Here is a 19,935-nt window from a genome sequence, read left to right on the forward strand (position 1 = left end):
AAGTTTAAAATCGCATACCTACCCTAAAAGTGTCTTTCCGCCATCCACCTAACCTTTGTAACCTCTTGGTTCATCCCTATGAAATCCCCAAACCACCTTCCCTACCCTCTGGCTTCTACCCTTGGAACCGCCCCCGGTGTAAAACCTATCCTATGCACCCACCCACCACCACCTACTCCAGTCCTGTAACCCAGAAGGTGTACACGATCAAAGGCAGAGCCACGTGTGAAAGCACCCACGTGATTTACCAACTGACATGCCTACACTGTGAAGCTTTCTATGTGGGAACGACCAGCAACAAACTGTCCATTCGCATGAACGGACACAGGGAGACAGTGTTTGTAGGTGATGAGGATCACCCTGTGGCTAAACATGCCATGTTGCACGCGCGCGAGCGAGCAAGTGTATACCTGTGCTTTTTTCCCCCCAAAGGTAAGTCTTTCCGCTCCCTCTCCCTTAAAACCCACATCCTTTCGTCTTTCCCTCTCCTTCCCTCCTTCCTGATGAAGCAACCTTGGGTTGCGAAAGCTTGAAATTTGTGTGTGTGTTTTTTTGTTGTGTCTATCAACATACCAACACTTTCTCCTTTGCTAAGTTACAGCATCTTTGTTTTTACCAAACTGTTCGTTTAATAAGTCATGGTTGGAAAATACTGACAGTTATTACAGACAAATGGAAAAGCAGGCAGATGCTGAACTCGGGCCAGATCAGTTTGGGTTCCACATGAATGTAGGTACACGTGAGGCAATACTGATCCTGCAACTTGCATGAAAATGCTATGAGACAAAGCTGTCATTTGAATGTACTTTAATAGCTTTCAGATGTCTTGATAACACTTTTTATTATTTCCAAAATCACCTTACACACCTTGACATTTTGTCATTTTCAAAGGCTACAAAATAAAACAGAAAATTGGTATCTAAAGATATGAAAATATGTTACATTTCTTCACTGATTAGATACATAGTATAATCCAGTGATGAATTCAGCCCCCCCCCCCCCCCCCCCAGAAATTGGAAATTCCATTATCACCTGGTCTGTTAACTTGTACCGATATGACAAAATTTAAACTACGCCAGCTGCTGTTGCTAACGAAGTTTGGAGTCGACTAAGGAGAAGTCATGATGACATGCCGTTTTTACAAGCAAAATGAATGTGTAACACAATAGGTGGTGGCTGGGTGCCTATAGTTTGGTTTCGTTACTTATTGGTTTGGTTTGGAACACTTAGCGTTTAGTTGTTCTGTTTTTTTTTTTTTTTTTTTTTTTTTTTTATTGCCAACACCAACAAATTAACAGTTGCTGTATAATAAGTGTGCGGTAAAGCTAAGCGTTGCAAGGTGTGTTGGCAACACCGATTGTGGAATAAGTCAGCCTTTCCTCTCTCATGTCTTCCCTCACTGCACCTCCAATCGGCCTAACGTGTTAAGCTAATCCCTTACCTACGCAGCCCACCCTCGCTGTGAACTTTATTCTTATCTGCCACTCGTATCTATACTTTATTTGCCCTTAGAATAAACCAGATATCGCAAAACACATCCCCGGGTATTGCTACAGAATTGGAAATAGCATCCGACATTTTAAAAGATTGTTTTAATTTTTTTATTGCATTACTAGGAATATTTCCAAGATTTAATAGCCATATAGATTTTTCCTAATCTATGAGTCCAAAGCTCAAACCAAATATTTGTGTACACTTGACAATGATTTTCACTGTGTCAATGGGGATACACAGTTTTTGCCTAAAGAAGCGGTACATTCCACCATGAGTGGGACGAAAATGGCTAGCTCTGAGCACTATGGGACTTCACATCTGAGGTCATCAGTCCCCTAGAACTTAGAACTACTTAAACCTAACTAACCAAAGGACTTCACACACATCCATGCCCGAGGCAGGATTCGAACCTGAGACCGTAGCGGTCGCACGGTTCCAGACTGAAGCGCCTAGAACCGCTCGGCCACACTGGCCGGCTGAGTGGGGCCACACTGGCCGGCTGAGTGGGACGTTTGGCAACACTGCTCTACGAGTATAATCTAAGCTTTCATTGTTGTATAAAAACTCAATGCACTGTTGAAACTGTTGTAAGGTTGTAACAGTCAGTCGACAGGTTACTATGGAAGTGTGATGTGATTATGTAGTCTACTATGAGCAATCTTCGTCAATTTATAACATAAAAAGAAGTGTTAGTGCCAAAATACAATGTAGAAACAACAAACTTTAATTTCTTTCTTTTCTAATAAAAGAAGTGTATAGACGAATGTGAGTTTACTGAAAGGAGTGCTAGTTATTGTGACTATGAATTGGGTAGGTCTACCAAGTCTTCAGTTTCCCTTCCATAGTTTTCAAACGATAAATGTGCTATTTCTGGCCCATCCGTAAATTGCAATTCTAAACAAAGTATTGAATGCAAGATTAAGTATCAGCAAAATTGGGAGTGTCAGTACAATTGGTTGTACTTTGATCACCAGCGGGGTGGGGTTTTCTGCAAATTGTGTGAAATGCATTTAAAAAACGACATCGAAACTCTACAGAAAACAGGAGGAGTGTTCATTTCTGTACCTTTCACTAAATTTAGAAAAGCTACCGAAAGCATGGGAAAACTAGAAAAGAACGCCAACTCAGAAAAACATGCAAGAGCCGCTGCACTTTAAAACTGTAGATTACAGGGATTAAAGGCTCCAATTCATACACAGATATTTAAACAAAATGAAAAAGCTTAAAACCACTAAGCATTGTCATTGTTAATTCGAAGTCTGCATTTCATTAGTAAGGAAGAAATACCCCACACAACAAAATATGAACCTCTAATTCATAAGGTAGTACTTAAAAGCGACATTAATCTTGAAAAGTGGTTAAAATTTCAGAGCGAAGGTCCACATATCTTAGTAAGCAAACTTTCTTACAACAGATTATTATCTTGTTCTTTCGACGGTGCTCCTAATTTTAGTGGTTCTATCTCAGGAGTCCACATTCAGTCGTCAGAGAGGAAGGGCCATAAGCTGCCATACATTCACTGTAGAGCACATGTTTTGTCAATTGCTGCCATCAAATCTAGGAATAAACACCCCATTATAAAACGCACATTACATGTTGTTAAAGACATTTACAAACTTTTTCATGGTTCTTCCAAACGAGAAAATGTTTTCCTTGTAATTCAGTGTGCTTCAGAGCAACCTGTTTTAAAAATACCCGAAGCTGTTGACATCCGATGGTTCAGTACCTATCGCACATTTCATGCTATTTTCCTAACCTACAAGTCCATTATAATGGCATGTGAACATATATACAAGGGCGGTGCCGATTTAACAAGTTTAGCTGGAGGAATCTTGTTAGAAATGATGAATTCCAATTTCAATGTAGGTTTAGTGATTTTGGATGATATGTTAAATGCAGTCTCAAACTTACGTAAAGTTTTGCAGAGACAATCACTTAAAATTTCGCAAATCCCTCTACTTGTTTCTGGAACTCTGGAACATTTAAGACACATCGACTGTCTTTGCGACTACGATGGACATAGTGCAGAAAATGAAACTCTTAATAAAATTAAAAAACTGCAGGACGACGCAACAGAAGTTAAAGGTGTGCTATTCACGAATGAAGAGGAGCAGATTCAAGCTATGAAAAGGAGATTTGTTAAAAGTATGATTGATGAAATTGAGCAACAGTTTGATGAGGCAATACAAGTGATAGAACGAAGTGCATATTTTGAAAGTTTTAAAAAATTTCTACAGTTTAGTGATAATGACTAAAGAACTGTGCTTGATTTTGGGACTTACAAACGTCGATGCTGTTATTGCAGACTTGCATTCTTTTAGGTATGTTGTTAGTAACAAATTACACGATACGTCTTCTGATGTTGATTCTTTCATTCTGAGAGCTGACATCGGCTATGAAGCACTACGGACACTCGCTGAATGTGTACTGTGCATTCCCGTTTTGACTTGCAGTCTGAAAAGGTCATTTAGTACAATGAACAGGGTGATGACAAAATTAAGGAATAGGATGGGTCAGGAAACGCTTCGAGCTCGTGTGAAGATTTCAACTGAAGGGGACGACGAGCCAACAGAAAGTTTTATTGGTGACGTCATCAAGAGATATGCTGTAAAAAAGCCTCGACGTATTAGTTTGATGTAAATGTGAGTTTTTTTGCATGGGATAAAATTATTTTATTATTTAATATAATTAACTTAGGCTTAGCCTAAAAGCTTAGTACTTAACCTACAAATTATTCAATTATATATTAGCTATTCATGAAAAAATTTTAAATATTAATAGCGCTGCTATATGTTTAGAACACTATCACCTAAATTTTAAGCCTATAACTTTTGGAGAGTGGCCTTGTATGGAAGTATCTGAGGGAAAGGGTGGAATGGGGGGAATAAAAACTGCAAGATCAAGAGAGGAATACAGTAAGATGGTTCCAATGGACGTTGGTGCAGTTGTTACTAGGTGACGAAGAGACTAGCACTGGATAGACTAACAGGGAGAACTGCATCAAACCAGTCTTCAGACTGAAGACAACCAAAGCAATGATGACAATCAACGTTGTCATTATACAGACTTAACAGTTGTGTGGATGCCACAAAACACAGGAATTTGGACCAAAATTATTCATGCTACTTAAAACCAACATCAGTGATGTGATCTGACTCCAACATATGCTAGTTAATATAAAGGGAACTTATAGTCTAGTTTCGGTGAGCATATGTAATTTCGTGCTCTTTTGTGGCAGCTTTACAACTGCTACGATTTTTGGACAAAGACTGTGTTAAAGGAGCATTTTATGAAAAGGTTTTAGCTTCAAAACCATTTACAGCAGAATAAATAAGTAAAAAAAGAAATCAATTGCAGTTATGGAAGATTTATTTCCTGAAACAGGTCATCCACAATCAAATATTACTGACTGTAGGCAATTTTTCACCTTTGAGCATAGCACATTCTACAAGCATTTGCAATGTCTCTTCACTCTTATGGCAATGATGTACACATAAAAAGTGAAACAGCCTTACCATCTTTGTTTTAGATGTACAATATTTATTAAATTAATCCTGTAAGTGTCTTAACAAATTGAGGTAGTCTTACTTGTAATTTCCGGCTTGGTGCAGTCTCTGAGTTTCGTGAATTGTTAGCAGCAGTCACGACACGCCTTTCAAGGCTTGCCAAGTTCTCACTCAAAAGGAACTCTCCAGATGCTAATGCAATATCACGTGATGGATCAATGTCCTGGTCGCCAGAGTCATCCTGGTCAATAGCAGGTACCTGTTGATTCCGATGAAACAATCTATTCACTTGATCGGCAACACGCTGAGCTACATTTGCACGACCACGTTCACGAACACGTTCCAATAATCCTTGGAAATGGCTTTCATGGAAGAAAGATGTACCCATCAGTTTATCCAGATACCTACAATCAATAAAGACAATAACTGCAACATATATCAAGGTATTAAAAAAATCTGAATCAGAAATATTTGGAATATCATGAAAATTTGTGAAATGAATACACTATTACAATTCATTGTTAGAAGAGGAATGTTAGTGGAAGGAAATGCAGAGAGTATAATTATGATTTTTTCCACATTACGAATACATTTCAAATAATTTATCATCAACCAGTCATACAATTGTTGCGCTTAACTTACTTAATAGAGAAAACTCTAATTTTATGGGAAAGACATGCTGGCAATTACTTACCCTCAATAGGCAAAATTTCAGTGCTGCTGACAGGCATATTTAAAAGTATTACTCTGTGTGTGTGTGTGTGTGTGTGTGTGTGTGTGTGTGTGTGTAGGGGGGGGGGGGGGATGTAATAGTGTTACATTTTTAACTCTGGGAGTTTACCTTCAAGGACTGAATACCAGTGAGCTTTCAACACTTTCTGCTGTAATGTTAGATCTCACATAACGTAATGATTATTCGTTTCTGTTCCAACATGCTTCGTCACACTGTGCCAACTCTGGCAAACAAACAGTAGAAGTTACTCACTGTCTTTCATAGTGATCACGTGCTCCTAAATGCACCAGAGATTGTATGTTTCCCGCATGATTTGTGCCTGTATGAAAATGACAGGCAGAAAATTTGTAAGTAACAACGATATCTTGAGGTGGCTTTTGGAATATACTGAAGATGAAGCCGAGTTCACTGATGAGAAAACACACAAACAATCTATTCCTGTGTGTGTTTGTGTCCATGCAAGTGAATCTGAAAGTAGCAATGAAGATGGAAGTGACAATGTGCAACCCCTCACATGTGACTGGCAGGTTATCATGATGTGGTGGCAATATTATCAAAATTATATACTCTGTCAAACCACAGGGATTCACTATTTGTCAAAATGCTTGCCCAACAAAAGAACTTCAATATTTTCAGCTATATTTCATCAACTTTACTTTGATTTGTTGGTGATCACAACAAACATGTATAGGAGGTGACTCTAGTGACAAAATATTCAGTGTGGTGCTCATGGAAAGACGTTTCATCAAAAGAAATGAAGGCATTCCTCGGTTTTAAACTGAACATGGGTCTGAACTGGATGGCAGAAGTAGGTGGATATTCTGCTGATGATTGACTAAACTGAACTGCATTCTTCAAGAATTTTATCTCTCATCTCCAGTTTTTTCAGATATTTTGGATGCTGGATGTAGTTTTCCTGCTGCAATTCAAGGCAGTAAGCATACTAGAAAGGACAAAGTGAAGTTTGTGAGCGAATATATTGCTAATAACTGTAAAGACCTTAATGTAACGGAAGTTGTTACAGATGAGAGCACAGTTGGTTTCAAAGAAAACATTCAGCTAAAGTGTTGTAACTTAAAGAACCCTATACAGTGGGGCTTTGCATTTTTTGTTTGTGTTATTCAGAAGACTTATGTTTTTTCTCACATTACATATGTCAAGACAACGACTGCTGCTCTTATTCATGCTGATATGCTGTTTACCTCTATGAATAGCGATTCATTTGGCACAAGATCTGCAAGCATGCACTGATGGCATCGGCTTTCTCATCTACGTGGCAGGTTCTACACAATCGCTACAATTGCTTAAAAACTATATTAAATGAGAACGCATACAACGGGGCCAGTTATGCTAGAAAGCTTTTCCACTTGATTTCAAAAAACAAGAAGTTTCAGCAATTTTTATCTTTGTGCCTATCAGTGTATTACATAAATGACGTGTGTATCTTTCCACAACAAGTGATCAGTGATCATGTTTAGTACATTCTTTAGTCATGAAATATAGCTGATCACTGGTTACAGACAGAAACAGCTACTTCAATTTGTTAAGCTGAGAGGAGTGGACAGAGCTGATCAGTATTACATGGGAGGGGGGGGGGGGGGGGGGGGGACAAAAATATGGAAACACCACAAAAATAACACATTACCAAGCCTAATATGGTGTAGGAATTGCACTGGGATTCTAAACAGCTTCCAATCATCTTGTAACAGATAAATGCAGGCATTACATGGTTTTCATGAGACTCTTATACCACTCTTCCTTCAAAAAGAGTTTGCGAGTTCAGGTAATGATGATTGATGCGGATTGCGATCCCACACCCTTCTCTCCAAAGCAGACCACAAAGGCTGAATAATATTGAGGTGCGGTGACTGGTAGCCAGAACTATTCATACTTGTACTCACAAAACCTGTTCTGGATAATGCGAGCTGTGTGTGAACAGGGGACTGTTATTTTTGGAACACATCACCATCACTGGAGAATAAACACTGTATTTGGGGATCAACCTGACCAGCCGAAAGTCGCACAATCATTGGCAGTAATAAGACCTTGCGGAGTACCCGTGGGACACATGTAATATAATGATACGGCTGCCGAAATCATCGCCGAACCCCAACGATGTTTCACTATCGAGATGTAAACTTGGGCAGAAGTTGGAACAGTGTGAAACAAGATTCATCTGAATAAATGACTTTCTTCCATTGCTCCATAATCCAGGTTTTACGGCAACCATATCAAGTTTTCCTGTTCTGAGCATTTGCATCATTAATGAGTGGTTTTGGAATTCCAGCTCACCTTAGAGTTCCCTGCTTATGGATCCCTTTTGTGTTGTTTTGGTGCAGACAGGATTCACAAGTGCAACATTCACTTCTGCAGTGACTTCAGCAGCTGTCATGCACTTACTTTTTGTTACAGTCCTCTGCAATGACTGTGAAGATCACTCAACGCACACTTTTGTCCATGTTGTAACATAGTGGATGATGTTTCTCCACTTTCCCTGCATGTGGTACAAATCTTTGATACAATGTAGTACAACACTGTTAATTCAAAATTGTTAATGGTTAGAAATGTAATTCAGTGTTATCATTGCTTATAAGATTGTGTAATTTTTACTAGTGAATTGTTAACACAGTTTACTGTAGTGGTCGAAGATGCTTTTCAACATCTAAAATACATTGCTATAAAATAAGTTGAAAAATGTGAGTTGCGAAATTAGGCAATGTAAATTGATTTAGAAACACAGTCACAGTAAACTGCAAAAAGCAGTATTGCATTTATTAATTTGTCTCATTTATTTTGTTTGTACAGTTTTCATTTTGACAGAGCTACTTTGTACGTGTCAATGAATCCATTCATACTAATATGTCTGGCCTGCAGTGAGGCTGATACCCCATCACCACATTAAATCTCAATGGAACAGTTATTATAACACTAAGAGAATCCATCTTCTCAGTTTTCCTCTTACCTATTGTGCATAACTCGTTGTGTTTACCATAAGAAATAACTGTTTGGGAGTGATAAGGTCAGGGTGTAGCGCAAAGAAGTGATATCTCATAACCAGAAGTAAAATAAAATGGAAAAAAGGGATCAATATTATACTGTAGTAGTAATGTCGGCAACATTTATATCAGTTATTGTGTGTCCTAATACTGAATGAAATACAGTTGATTTTATTTCCTGGATAGCTCAGTGGTTCCTCAAACAAACCTTAATGTACTATTTATATTTCTTGAAACTTTCTTCCAAAGTGAACTGAAGGGTGTCAAGTTGTAGCACTCCTTACACGAGGTAAATAAACAAAGAAAACTAGTTTTAAAGATAAGAAAAAACTCTGCCCTAGCATTCATCTGTAATGACTTAATGAAGTCACAGAATGACTGTGTGAGGGCTTTATCCCCATTCCACAAAATGTGTGTAGATTATTTGCTATGTCACTTCACTCTGTTCTGTCCAAAACGGAAATCAAGTCAAGCTACTCAATCTTTAGTTATAGCTTAGTTACCAGAATACAAGTGATCATAAACTGCTACTTAAACAAGGATCAGTGACATTCTTGTGAAACTCAGAATCCAGAGAACCAGTATTTGAGGAAGACTGTGCAACAATTTTGTTGCTACTATCTTTTATTTTGTGCAGTGGTCATGAGAGCAAGGCATTTACAGAGACACTGAGACGATTGTTTTTCCTTCACTCAGTACACAAATGGTATAGGACAGAGACTGCTAATACTGGTGGGAATTATTCTCCACCATGTACTGCACGGTTGCTTGTGTAGTATACATGTAGATAATGTAGCTGTCAAGTAATGGTTTGTGCGACTAACAAGGTCATCACCACACTGATCTCTGGCACTGAAGAGACATGAAACAAAGTCAAAACAAGAAAGCAGTACGCCTTATTAATATCAAAGAGCACAATTTCACTTAGTAAGTTCAAATGGGACAAAATAATTTGTCTTTTGTAAATGGGGGTCATATCATTTTTTTAACTCGTACAGGGTATGGCACAACACCACTACTAAGACTGCAATTAGAAGTTGTGCAAAGTAACAAAGAGTACACTGGGCCGTTCAATGTGATTACTGCATTGTCTTGTCTGCATGATCATTGAGAGTGTATTTAATATGCTGCATACATCTGATGTTGTTGCACAGAAACACATTTAAAACTGCCTGGTCAATGGTTCACTGCTGTCTGCTAGGGTCTGGACTGATGGGTGGAAAAAATACAAATGCCTCAGACTGCACTGCATATGTGGAGACAGAAATTGGCACACACAGGGTAGCAACATGTGGTCTTTTTTAAAGAAGTCCCCCTGCAGGCTTTCAATGGTTATGTCCACACATCAGTTAGGTACTACCATAGTGATCACAACCTGGCAGGCTGCCAGCCTAGAGGCATAGGAGACAAATATCAAGTGTCTCACCACAGGAGAAAACCACGTATTGAAGATGGTGTATCATGGGGCTTTTGCCCTTCCGCAGTACAGCCCGATCTTCCAGATTGCCCACTCGGCAGACAATAGCAGCATAAGAACAGCATCTTCAAAGTCCAGATTGTGTAAGGAGCCACTCGGACAGGTGGTGCCACATGCGTCACAGGCGGAGCCAAAGTCACCACACTACTTCCTTATGCTGGTCACGTGTGCAGAAAGACAGCAGGATAGATGACCTTCTGCTCAACCATTATTTGGGAGGTCACACAGCTCCAAGTTAGCCAGTTCTTGTTCTGGTATGAGCTGTACTATGGCTCCAGTGAAGTAAAGTAGCTACCACCAAGTTAGACAAGCTGCCTAGCAATGGTCATCAAGCAGCCTTTGAGTGACCTTCCAGATTTCAACTCTGGTTTATGAATATTTACAGACTGGACTATGGCCAGCAAGTTTGCTAGCCTGCATTGGACTCCGAATCACAAAAAAGTAATTTATCCAGTTTGTACTTCGCTTTCAAGTGATCATTAGTGAACTTGTGCATTTCATCCAAACACTCCAACTATGTATATTGTGCCTTGAATAAATGTGATGACATTTATTAAGCCTTCGGAGGGAGTGCCTGCAGCAGTTAGCGGCAAGATTTAGTTTTCTGTTAATATCACAGATAGGGTTATAGTTGTGTCCATGTCCAAATACATATTTGTTATTCTCAACAGATGTCACCACTTACTACATTTGTGCAATTCATGCTTTCAGCAGTTTCGTCGCTATTGTTGTTTGAGATGTGAGTGTGGCATTTGCGGTGTGTTTGCCGCTATGCGCCTTGTGATGTAAGTATTTTCTATACTTGTGTTTCTCTTTCGCTTCCAGGCAATCTTTCTTTTATATTAATATATAATGAATATTCGAATCAAATCAAAGTTCCCATACGCAATTTTTACTACTTTTTACAATCTTGGGTGCTGATTTGCTAAAATATATTACTTATATAACAACATGTGTGTCATTAGGTCTCATAAAAGCATGGCAATGGAGAAAAAGACGGCATTTGACAAGCACCTTCTAATTGTATGTCCTGAAGACTATGAGAAAGTATTGTGAGAATTGTCAGAAGAAGAATTACAAGAAGTCAGATTCATGTGAATCTGAGTCGGAAGAGGAAGTTATTGAAGAAGAAAACCACAGTAGTGACTCCAAACAATCAACAGAGGAAACAGATGACCATCTGGTTGAAGAGAGGAGATAACAAACAGATGATTACTGATTTTACGTAGGAAAAGTTAAAGAAACTATTTGAATAAGTGAACCGCTTCCTTCTTTTTCTAAAACCAAGGCCAAGAACATACTTAAAGTTTTGCCAGGTCCAAAAGCAAGTGCTGAAATTACAGAAAAAGAAATTTATGCATTTTACCTATTTTTTGCTGATGGGATGATTGACAACATTGTGGGAAATACAAACCGATACATCCAGAATAATAAAAGAGCTGAAATTCAATATTCAAGAGCATGAGACTGCAGACACACCACAAAAACCAGAGATAAAGGCTCTTTTAGGTGCATTATGTCTAATATGTAAAAGAAACTGTTGTGAACTGTGGGATGCAGGTGGTACAGGAATGATTATTTTATGAGCTCTCTTCAGCTATAAGCACTTTTGCTTTCTGATTCTGGTTCGACAACCTAGGTACCCAGAATGAAAGAAAAGAAAGTGACAAACTAGTACCTATTTGGGACTCCATCAAGAGTTCGTCAACAATTGCTTTGCTCTCTACAATGTCAGTGAGTTTGTCACTATTGACGAGATGTTGCATCCTTTCAGAGAACACTGCAGATTTGTACAGTATATCTGTAATAAGCCTCCAAAACATGGGATCAAAATTTATGCTTTGTGTGATGCCAAAACATTTTACACCCTGAACTCTTAAATTCACATTGGCAAGCAGATGCCGGGACCCTACCCGAAGTCATCTAACTGATGACATTGTGCAAAGATCAGTGGCACCAACTGAGAAAACAAACAGAAATCATAAAGACTGACAATTACTACAGCAGCTACCCTCTGGCTGAAATCCTCTCGGCAAAAGTTTGAATTTCAAGCAAATAAAACCTGAGGAGTCCAGTCATGTCTATTCGGTTTTCAAGACAATTTTTGTATGGTCTCAACTGCTGCAAAAAAAGAGAGAGAGAGAGAGAGAGAGAGAGAGAGAGAGAGAGAGAGAGAGAGAGAGAGAGAGAGAAGCTGGGATTTTTTTTTAATCGACAATGCACAGCACAAATGAAATAGATCAAGAGACTAAGAAATCGAGAATGAATTTGGACTACAATGCTACCAAAGGAGGAGTAGACACTGTAGATCAGATGTGCTCATCCTACAGTATTTCCAGAATAACGCGACGAAGGGCACTTGTACTTTTCTACAGACATCTAGATATTGCTCGGATAAATGCAAACATTATTTTCAAATTCAACAACCCTGATAATAAAGAACGAAGACGAATTTTTTTGAAACATCTTGCTCTGGACCTAACAGAAGAACATTTGAATCAATGAGCATTACTTGAGACACTTCCCAAGGATATTCACGCCTTCTTGACCAAGTATAGGCATGAAGAAGAAAAAACCAAGGAACCAACAAAACCTGGAATTTGTTACATATGTGACAGGCATAAAAAAAACAGAACCAAAACAGTATGTATGAAATGCAAGAAAAATGTATGCAAGAAACATAGTGTCATAGATACAACATGTGTGCAATGTGAAAGAGAGCTGCTGATGGAAATTGACTAAATTAATCACAATCATATACAGGAGTGGGAGTTTATGAATGCTCCATTTCATAGTGTGTTCCCTTGTAATTTTCTTTTCATGTGAATCAGTGCAATTAAGTGATATAATTAAAAGAACCATGAATGCAATAAAGAATATTGGCTTGTTATAAATTACAATGACAATAATGGACAATTGTGAAGGCAACAAATAAATAAGAGATTATTTTTATAGAGCCATGTAATGTTATGTTTTCTTAAATAAAATATAACTGGAGATTATCTAAAGATTATTTTTCCTTAGGTTAAAAATGTAATACTAATTGCAATGTAAAAGCTGCAATGCGCCCACTCGTGGATGTATGAAAGGTGCGCCCATCGAAGGGTTAACATTGCCATTTGTACTTACATAGCCACCTTGGAGAAACTGACATTTATTTGGCTCTCTGTGCCCTCTGCGACAGCCTTCAAAACAGATGGGCAGCATCATGTTCAAAACAATATTAACAGAAGTTTATTTCTTTTTGGTAGCTGGAAGGAACTGTGCCACAGCAGGTTAGTTTGTTTCACCAGTTTCTCCCCAGCAGTCTCTCCTCCCAATAATATATGATCCAGAGTACTGGATGTGTTATTACTGCCCAGAATGACTTAATATATTGCCACTTAAGTATTGTACACGCCTCTGGACTGATGGTTAAATGTGTCCTGGATTGATGGCTCTAAGTGTGTGTCACAGTACAAATCAAACATTCTGGTGGTCAATCCTCAATCAGTTCTGGGGTTTTTTCTATCACTTTCTGCTTCTCTTTCTTCTGGCAATTATTTCTACGTATGAAAAATGTCAACCTGCATCATGCTTGGAAAAGCTGTGCAAGTGGTTCTCATGCCCCATCACACATTTTTCATTCAGCTCAGCTTCACTTGGACGACAGTTCCCTCACTTGCCTTTACACAAGCTAGTACTTGCCAAGTGTAACCCAACAGATGCATGGCCCTATTACATGGGTGATGAAACAAGGCAACTACCTACATCAAAACGCAATCCCCAGTGAAGTGTGCATAAAGGAAATATTCAAGTGACTTTCGTTTTGCTCCAGTGCATTCTGCGGCTTCACTGATTATGCACAAGTGGGTACAGCCATTTGCAATCCACATGGCCATATATGCCAGCTCAGTGGCTGTGTCATTAGACATCCTCTTTAGCAAATTCTGCTAAGACATGTCAAGTTTATTCACCTTCTCACTAATGTAGGTGAGTGTAGACCACACATGCACATAATACATTTGCAGTGCTCTGTTATACCTTATAACTGGCAGGATAAGTCAGCAAAATGCTAGAGGTAAATGGAAGAGAAATGATAAAAACCATAAAATACATGGATGATCAAGCAGTGCTGGCGGAATCAGAAGAGGAGCTACATAAGATGCTGAAGAGTATTGCAAGAAGGGAAGTATAGAATGAAGCTGAATATTGGAAAGACAAAAGTGATGAGAATGAGCAACAAAGGAAGGCCCAATTCCTAGATGGAAAACAGACACAAGCAAAATCCTTTCTGAACCTGCAAAGCTTAATAACATGGAATGGAAAGCTGTACAGAAGCAATAAGGGGGAGGATATCTATGGGAAAGAGAGCATACGAAAAGGTGAAGCAGTTACTACACATCTAGAAGAATTCCAAGGTGGCTGTGGATTATGTCTTGAGTGTAGTGAACCATGGACAATTAAAAGAAAGATATTTGGAAAGTTTTGAAATGTGGCTATGGATAACTGTGGAGAAGATGCTTAATGTGAAGTGAACGGACAGAGAAAAAATCTCTGCAACAAAGAATTATAGAGGGAAAAGTGCAAGAAATAAGAGAAAGAGATAGGAAGAGAAATGGAATGATGCATGACATCAGAAGAGGACAAACATACAATCAGATGAAGGGACGTGCTCAGAACAGGACACAAGGAGAGCCTTCAGTTGAAGCCTGTTGCAAGACAGATACACTAAAGAAGAAGAAGAAGCAGCAATCAGTCCAAAGGTCGAAGGAAGGCAAGGGTAATTAACGTCCAATAGGACCATATCTACATGAAAACTGTGTTCAGAGCATACTTGTGGTTGTGATGATTTTAACTTTTAAAACTTGGCTGGTGCATCTGTTACTTCAATTTCCCCAAATCTTTTAATGATTTGATACACAAAAGAATTTCATCTCCAACCCTACAATTTGTACACTAATGACTTAGTTCTCGACTGATTGAAAATATTTTTCTGTTGAGCAAATAGATCAATTGGCTCATTCCTGAAGGCTTGTTCTGTCACTTATTGCTTCTCTGTTTATGTAAAAAAATATAAAGTTGCACCCCATTGTGTAGTCCACACTGAATTGAATTCTCTCTATGATGGGAAGTTAGTTGAAAGGATAGAGGAAAATAAGGTCGAAAACTGTGTTTCGTTGAAGCTTCTGTCACTAGTGTTCCAGATGATGTTCAGTATTGACTGTTAAATCTCAACTGTTTTTGAAGGTGTGTAGTATACCTTTAGGTTGGGAAGCTTCTATAGACCTGCCCCCAACTACAAAAGTACCATATTTACTAGACTACATGATGACGATGACCCGCCTTTTGCAGAGACTCCTGAAGATTTTTTATTTTTTTAAACAGTCTGACCAAATAACATCACAAGCTGTTTACTGATATAAAATATCTTAAGATCGGCCGTAAAAAGTTGCATTACCTCTCTTCCAAACTTGATGATGAAACATTTTATTTTCAGTGCTGTACACTGGAAGATCATCTAAAAACAAACATGTTTTATTAATATAATATGGGGTCCAAAGTTAATAATGTTCAACTTATTAATGTTTTTGTGTTTTCATGCTGTAGTTTGGGTACCCGTCATTTTATGCATTTAGCAGAGCGAGGCTGGTGGTCGAGCAGTTAAGGCACTCTGTTATCTCACTTAACCTTTAGTGTTTTTCATGAATTCACAGAGCTGCTTGGTGAGCAATCAAACTGTTTCATATTGCCAGTGACATGTTTATGTAAGTGAACTATCAAAATGGGCAGGGTCAGCAACCTTTGACAAGTTTGCCAGCAGAATGTGAAGTTAAAAATGTGGAAGTTGTACATACTAGTGAAAACATGAGCAATGAGAGCAAACAACAGCTCGCTGATTCCATACAAATTTTCTCAAATTTAATTTGAGACAATAGCTTTGCACTACCATCTGTGTGCCCATTGATTTCTGGAAGATCTTGTTTGATTGGCAATTAATTGCATCAATGGTTTTGGACTCTGCATTGGGAAATGACTTTTGTAAAAATCAAAGACGTTGTCCATGAAAATGAAACCAAACCTCTTCCAAATTTTATCAAATGTACCAACACTGGTGACAAAAGTGCATCAATGTCATCACCTGAAAAATCGGGGCGAGAAGGAAGATTCAGTTTACGAACCAGAATCAAAGAGATGCAAGGTGCATGAGCAAATACCATTGGATATCAAAATAACTGCAGTTACACTGGAAAAACGACAACCTAATTGGAGTCTGAAAATATGATGTACCAACAGAACAACTTTAAGATTAACAAGAAATGAGTTACTGAAGAGGTGGAAAGTAGACACCCAAAACAGAAGATCCACAGTTGATAAATGGCCAATGAATATGCAAAGCATGTAACAACAACTCGTCAACAAAATTATATGGTAGCAAAGTGCAGATAAATCGGAAGAGAATGTGTTTTAGTTCACGGCATCGTCATCACGGGCAAAGAGGTTCAAAGCAAGGCAAAGGGTATGTCAACGTCACGGCACCAATTACGTTCCCGAGAAACAAGTGACATCTATTGAAAAAGCACTTTAAGCTGCCGAGCTCTTTCAATGGCACACCAAAGCCTTGATTACAACGTATGACTTGAGATCTTGTTATAAACAATAACCAAACAGGATCGTGTCAATATAAAACGTATGTTGATACATCAAGGCGAGAAGAAAATGTTTGTCCAAGCTGGCAATGTGAATAATGTTGCACACTCATACACTGCACAATATTCCATCTCTGCATCCATAAAACTGCTGCTGACAGTGTTCTTGTGTTTTCAAGAACTATGGAAAATTTGATCCATGGGTCTCTCAAGTAGTGAAGTTCTCCAGAGGGAATTTGGAAATGTTTTAATCATATGCTGAAATGGGGAAGTTGACCTCCCAACAGTATCAATCATATCTGGAGCATGTTGGGAAACAATATGCGTAGGAAAATAAATTTTACCTGACACTGACTGCATGGGGTGGCCAAACCCACATGAAACACTATGATACACAACTGACCTTCACTATGAAACTGATACCACCAAAATGTACCTCCCCTTTGTCAACTGAGTGACATTTATTTTTTCCACAGGTAAAGAATTTCATCACATGACTTCAAAATCATGCAAATCACAGCAGAGCAGAGAATTAAAAGATATGGCAGATGTTACTAAAATTCATGTGTTGGTCCATAACCAGTTATCCACTTCTTTCTCCCATATATGCTTTCATACCCTTGGTATGCATCCATAATTGATATCTGAGAGATCTGTGTTTAGTAAGGTTAATAAGGTATGTTTATCACGAACAATGTACAGGAAATCATGAATATGCTGTGAGATTTTGTTCATGCATTGTGCATGGAGCAAGAAATATTTATGTTTCACGCATATCTGTGACAAGTTTTACCCGACCAATTGCAAAAATGCTCACAAATATACGATCATTCAGCATTACGCAATAATATACTTTATGTATTTTTGCACTATGTATCACACTGGAAGCAACAGTAAATACATTATTTATATTTATTTGATTATTAAGTACATCTTCCAATATTTTACTTAAAAAGGGGAGAGGGGGGGTGGGGGATGAACCATGACCAAGAATCGAACACAGACCAGCAATTTGTTAGTCTAATGGCTTTACCACTTAACTGCTAACCTCTCTCTGTTAAGCACATGGAATGACAGGTAGCCAAGCTACAGTGTGAAAACACAAAAATGTTAATAGCTCTAACATAATTAACTTCAGACCCCATACTATATTAATAATTTAAAAAATGTTATTTTTAGACATTCTTTTGATGTATAACATTGAAAATCTGATTTATCATCATCAACTCGGACCTACGCTTTTTTTTAAAACTAGGGAGTGTCTAGCAAAACGCCAAAACACAGGTCTCTTTATTTTCAATATAGAATATCCTTGCAAAACTTTATCAAAATCAGTGACCAAGATGTCAGAACCTCCCCTCTTCAAATTTCTCACCTAGTCACAAGCAATCCGAGAGGGGGGTAATGAAAAATAAAACAAAGTGTTCACTTATACCCAAAGCTCAGCAAAATAGCAAAAGTATTTCTCAAATGCTATAAGATGATCCCTGGAAACCACAAGCAAAGTAAGATGGAGATTTTTTTTAAAATCAATTCGGTATAAGCCAAAAGAAAGTTATATATTCTCTTCTGAGCAAGTTGTTATCTCTGCAACGCGTACAAAATTAACATGTTCCTCTGCAGAATGTTTGGAAGTAAAAAAAATACAGATAATTGAACTATTTACGGCAAGTTATTGGAGGCAGAAGTGCATGGCCCACACACAGAAATTTAGTCTATGATAGCACTGACACAAAAAGATCTAGTGAAATTGGGATACTTATGAAATTACATTATGAACAAAGTAATACTCTAAAAATCAAGGGGATTTGATATACTAACCTACAATCTTTGTAAACATCAAGAAGCTGACGCATTACAGATGTTGTCTGTAATGCAGGGTTTTGAGTAAAAATTTCCTCCAGCCGAGACATGGCAATTCTGGCCTTTTCTATGTTGGCTGCTAGTTTGGGCTTCAACATTTCTTGCAGTTCATCTTCCTGGCCACTAAAAAGAACAATATCACAGGTTAACAAGAACGAATTTTTAAGATCAACACAGTCTGACACAGAAATCATTCGTATGGCCACAAATACAAAGAGGAGCAAGAAAATATGTTATTTTTTGGTGGGATGTAAATTGAAGTAAAATGTTATTGTGTAGGCACAGTTTTGGCCAAAATAAGTGGCAGTTAAATATAATGAAACATTAAAAAAATAATATTTTTGAGTGAAACTGTAATAAAGCTGCCACAAAACAGACAATGTTGGTATTTAAGAACCGATAGGTAATGGGAAATATTTTCTTATATTCTGGATAAACTATTTCAGTCCTCTTTTTGGACTGTGACTTAATAGATTTTGATGTCTTTGTGCCTTACTGAAAACTCATAAGAAGTTGCAATAACAGTTTTCACATGGTGGCTGGAACTGACAAGAAAGTATAAAAAAATGTATATGTGTGTGTGTGTGTGTGTGTGTGTGTGTGAGAGAGAGAGAGAGAGAGAGAGAGAGAGAGAGAGAGAGAGAGAGAGAGAGATATATGATCAGGTTTTCAATTTTCCATGTATGTGTAATCATCACAGTTAAAGAAAGAATTATCACATTTCAGTATGTAACTTATATTATTGAGTATCTCATTTCCGAAAACTGTGGTTCATATATAGTACAGCTACTCTTCGTAATATCCAAAATACAATATCTAATTGTTAGTCTAAAGCTATTTTTTCATACTTCCTTTACACCAAGTAAAGTGTTCTACAGTGTGCCGGCTGGAGTGGCCGTGCAGTTCTAGGCTCTACAGTCTGGAACCGAGCAACCGCTACAGTCGCAGGTTTGAATCCTGCCTCGGGCATGGATGTGTGTGCTGTCCTTAGGTTAGTTAGGTTTAATTAGTTCTAAGTTATAGGTGACTGATGACCTCAGAAGTTAAGTCGCATAGTGCTCAGAGCCATTTGTTCTACATTGTGGATAAGACTCACCATATCCACCAAAAATTTTTTGAGTTCAGTTATCTACTTACTTTCCAACAATGAATGTTATTTAGGTAGTGGTCAAATATAATCAACAGTCACTATGCTTTTTGTAACCCATTCCACTGCTGTATGCCTACTGCACTTGAA

General features: G+C 38.1%; 1 protein-coding gene across 1 annotated transcript in view; it reads right to left on the reverse strand.

Annotated features, from left to right (window-relative positions):
- Nucleotides 1–19,935, reverse strand: part of LOC124591296 ((E3-independent) E2 ubiquitin-conjugating enzyme) — a 234,699-nt gene that overhangs the window by 62,198 nt on the left and 152,566 nt on the right. The window contains exons 13-14 of the mRNA XM_047131723.1: nt 18,657–18,821; nt 5,083–5,404 (exon numbers count right to left, since the gene is read on the reverse strand). Of these exons, the coding sequence (XP_046987679.1) occupies nt 5,083–5,404; nt 18,657–18,821 (487 nt within the window). The remainder of the gene's footprint in view (nt 1–5,082; nt 5,405–18,656; nt 18,822–19,935) is intronic.

The sequence above is a fragment of the Schistocerca americana genome, chromosome 2 (genome assembly GCF_021461395.2).
Source record: "Schistocerca americana isolate TAMUIC-IGC-003095 chromosome 2, iqSchAmer2.1, whole genome shotgun sequence".
In the NCBI taxonomy this organism is placed as follows: Eukaryota; Metazoa; Arthropoda; class Insecta; order Orthoptera; family Acrididae; genus Schistocerca; species Schistocerca americana.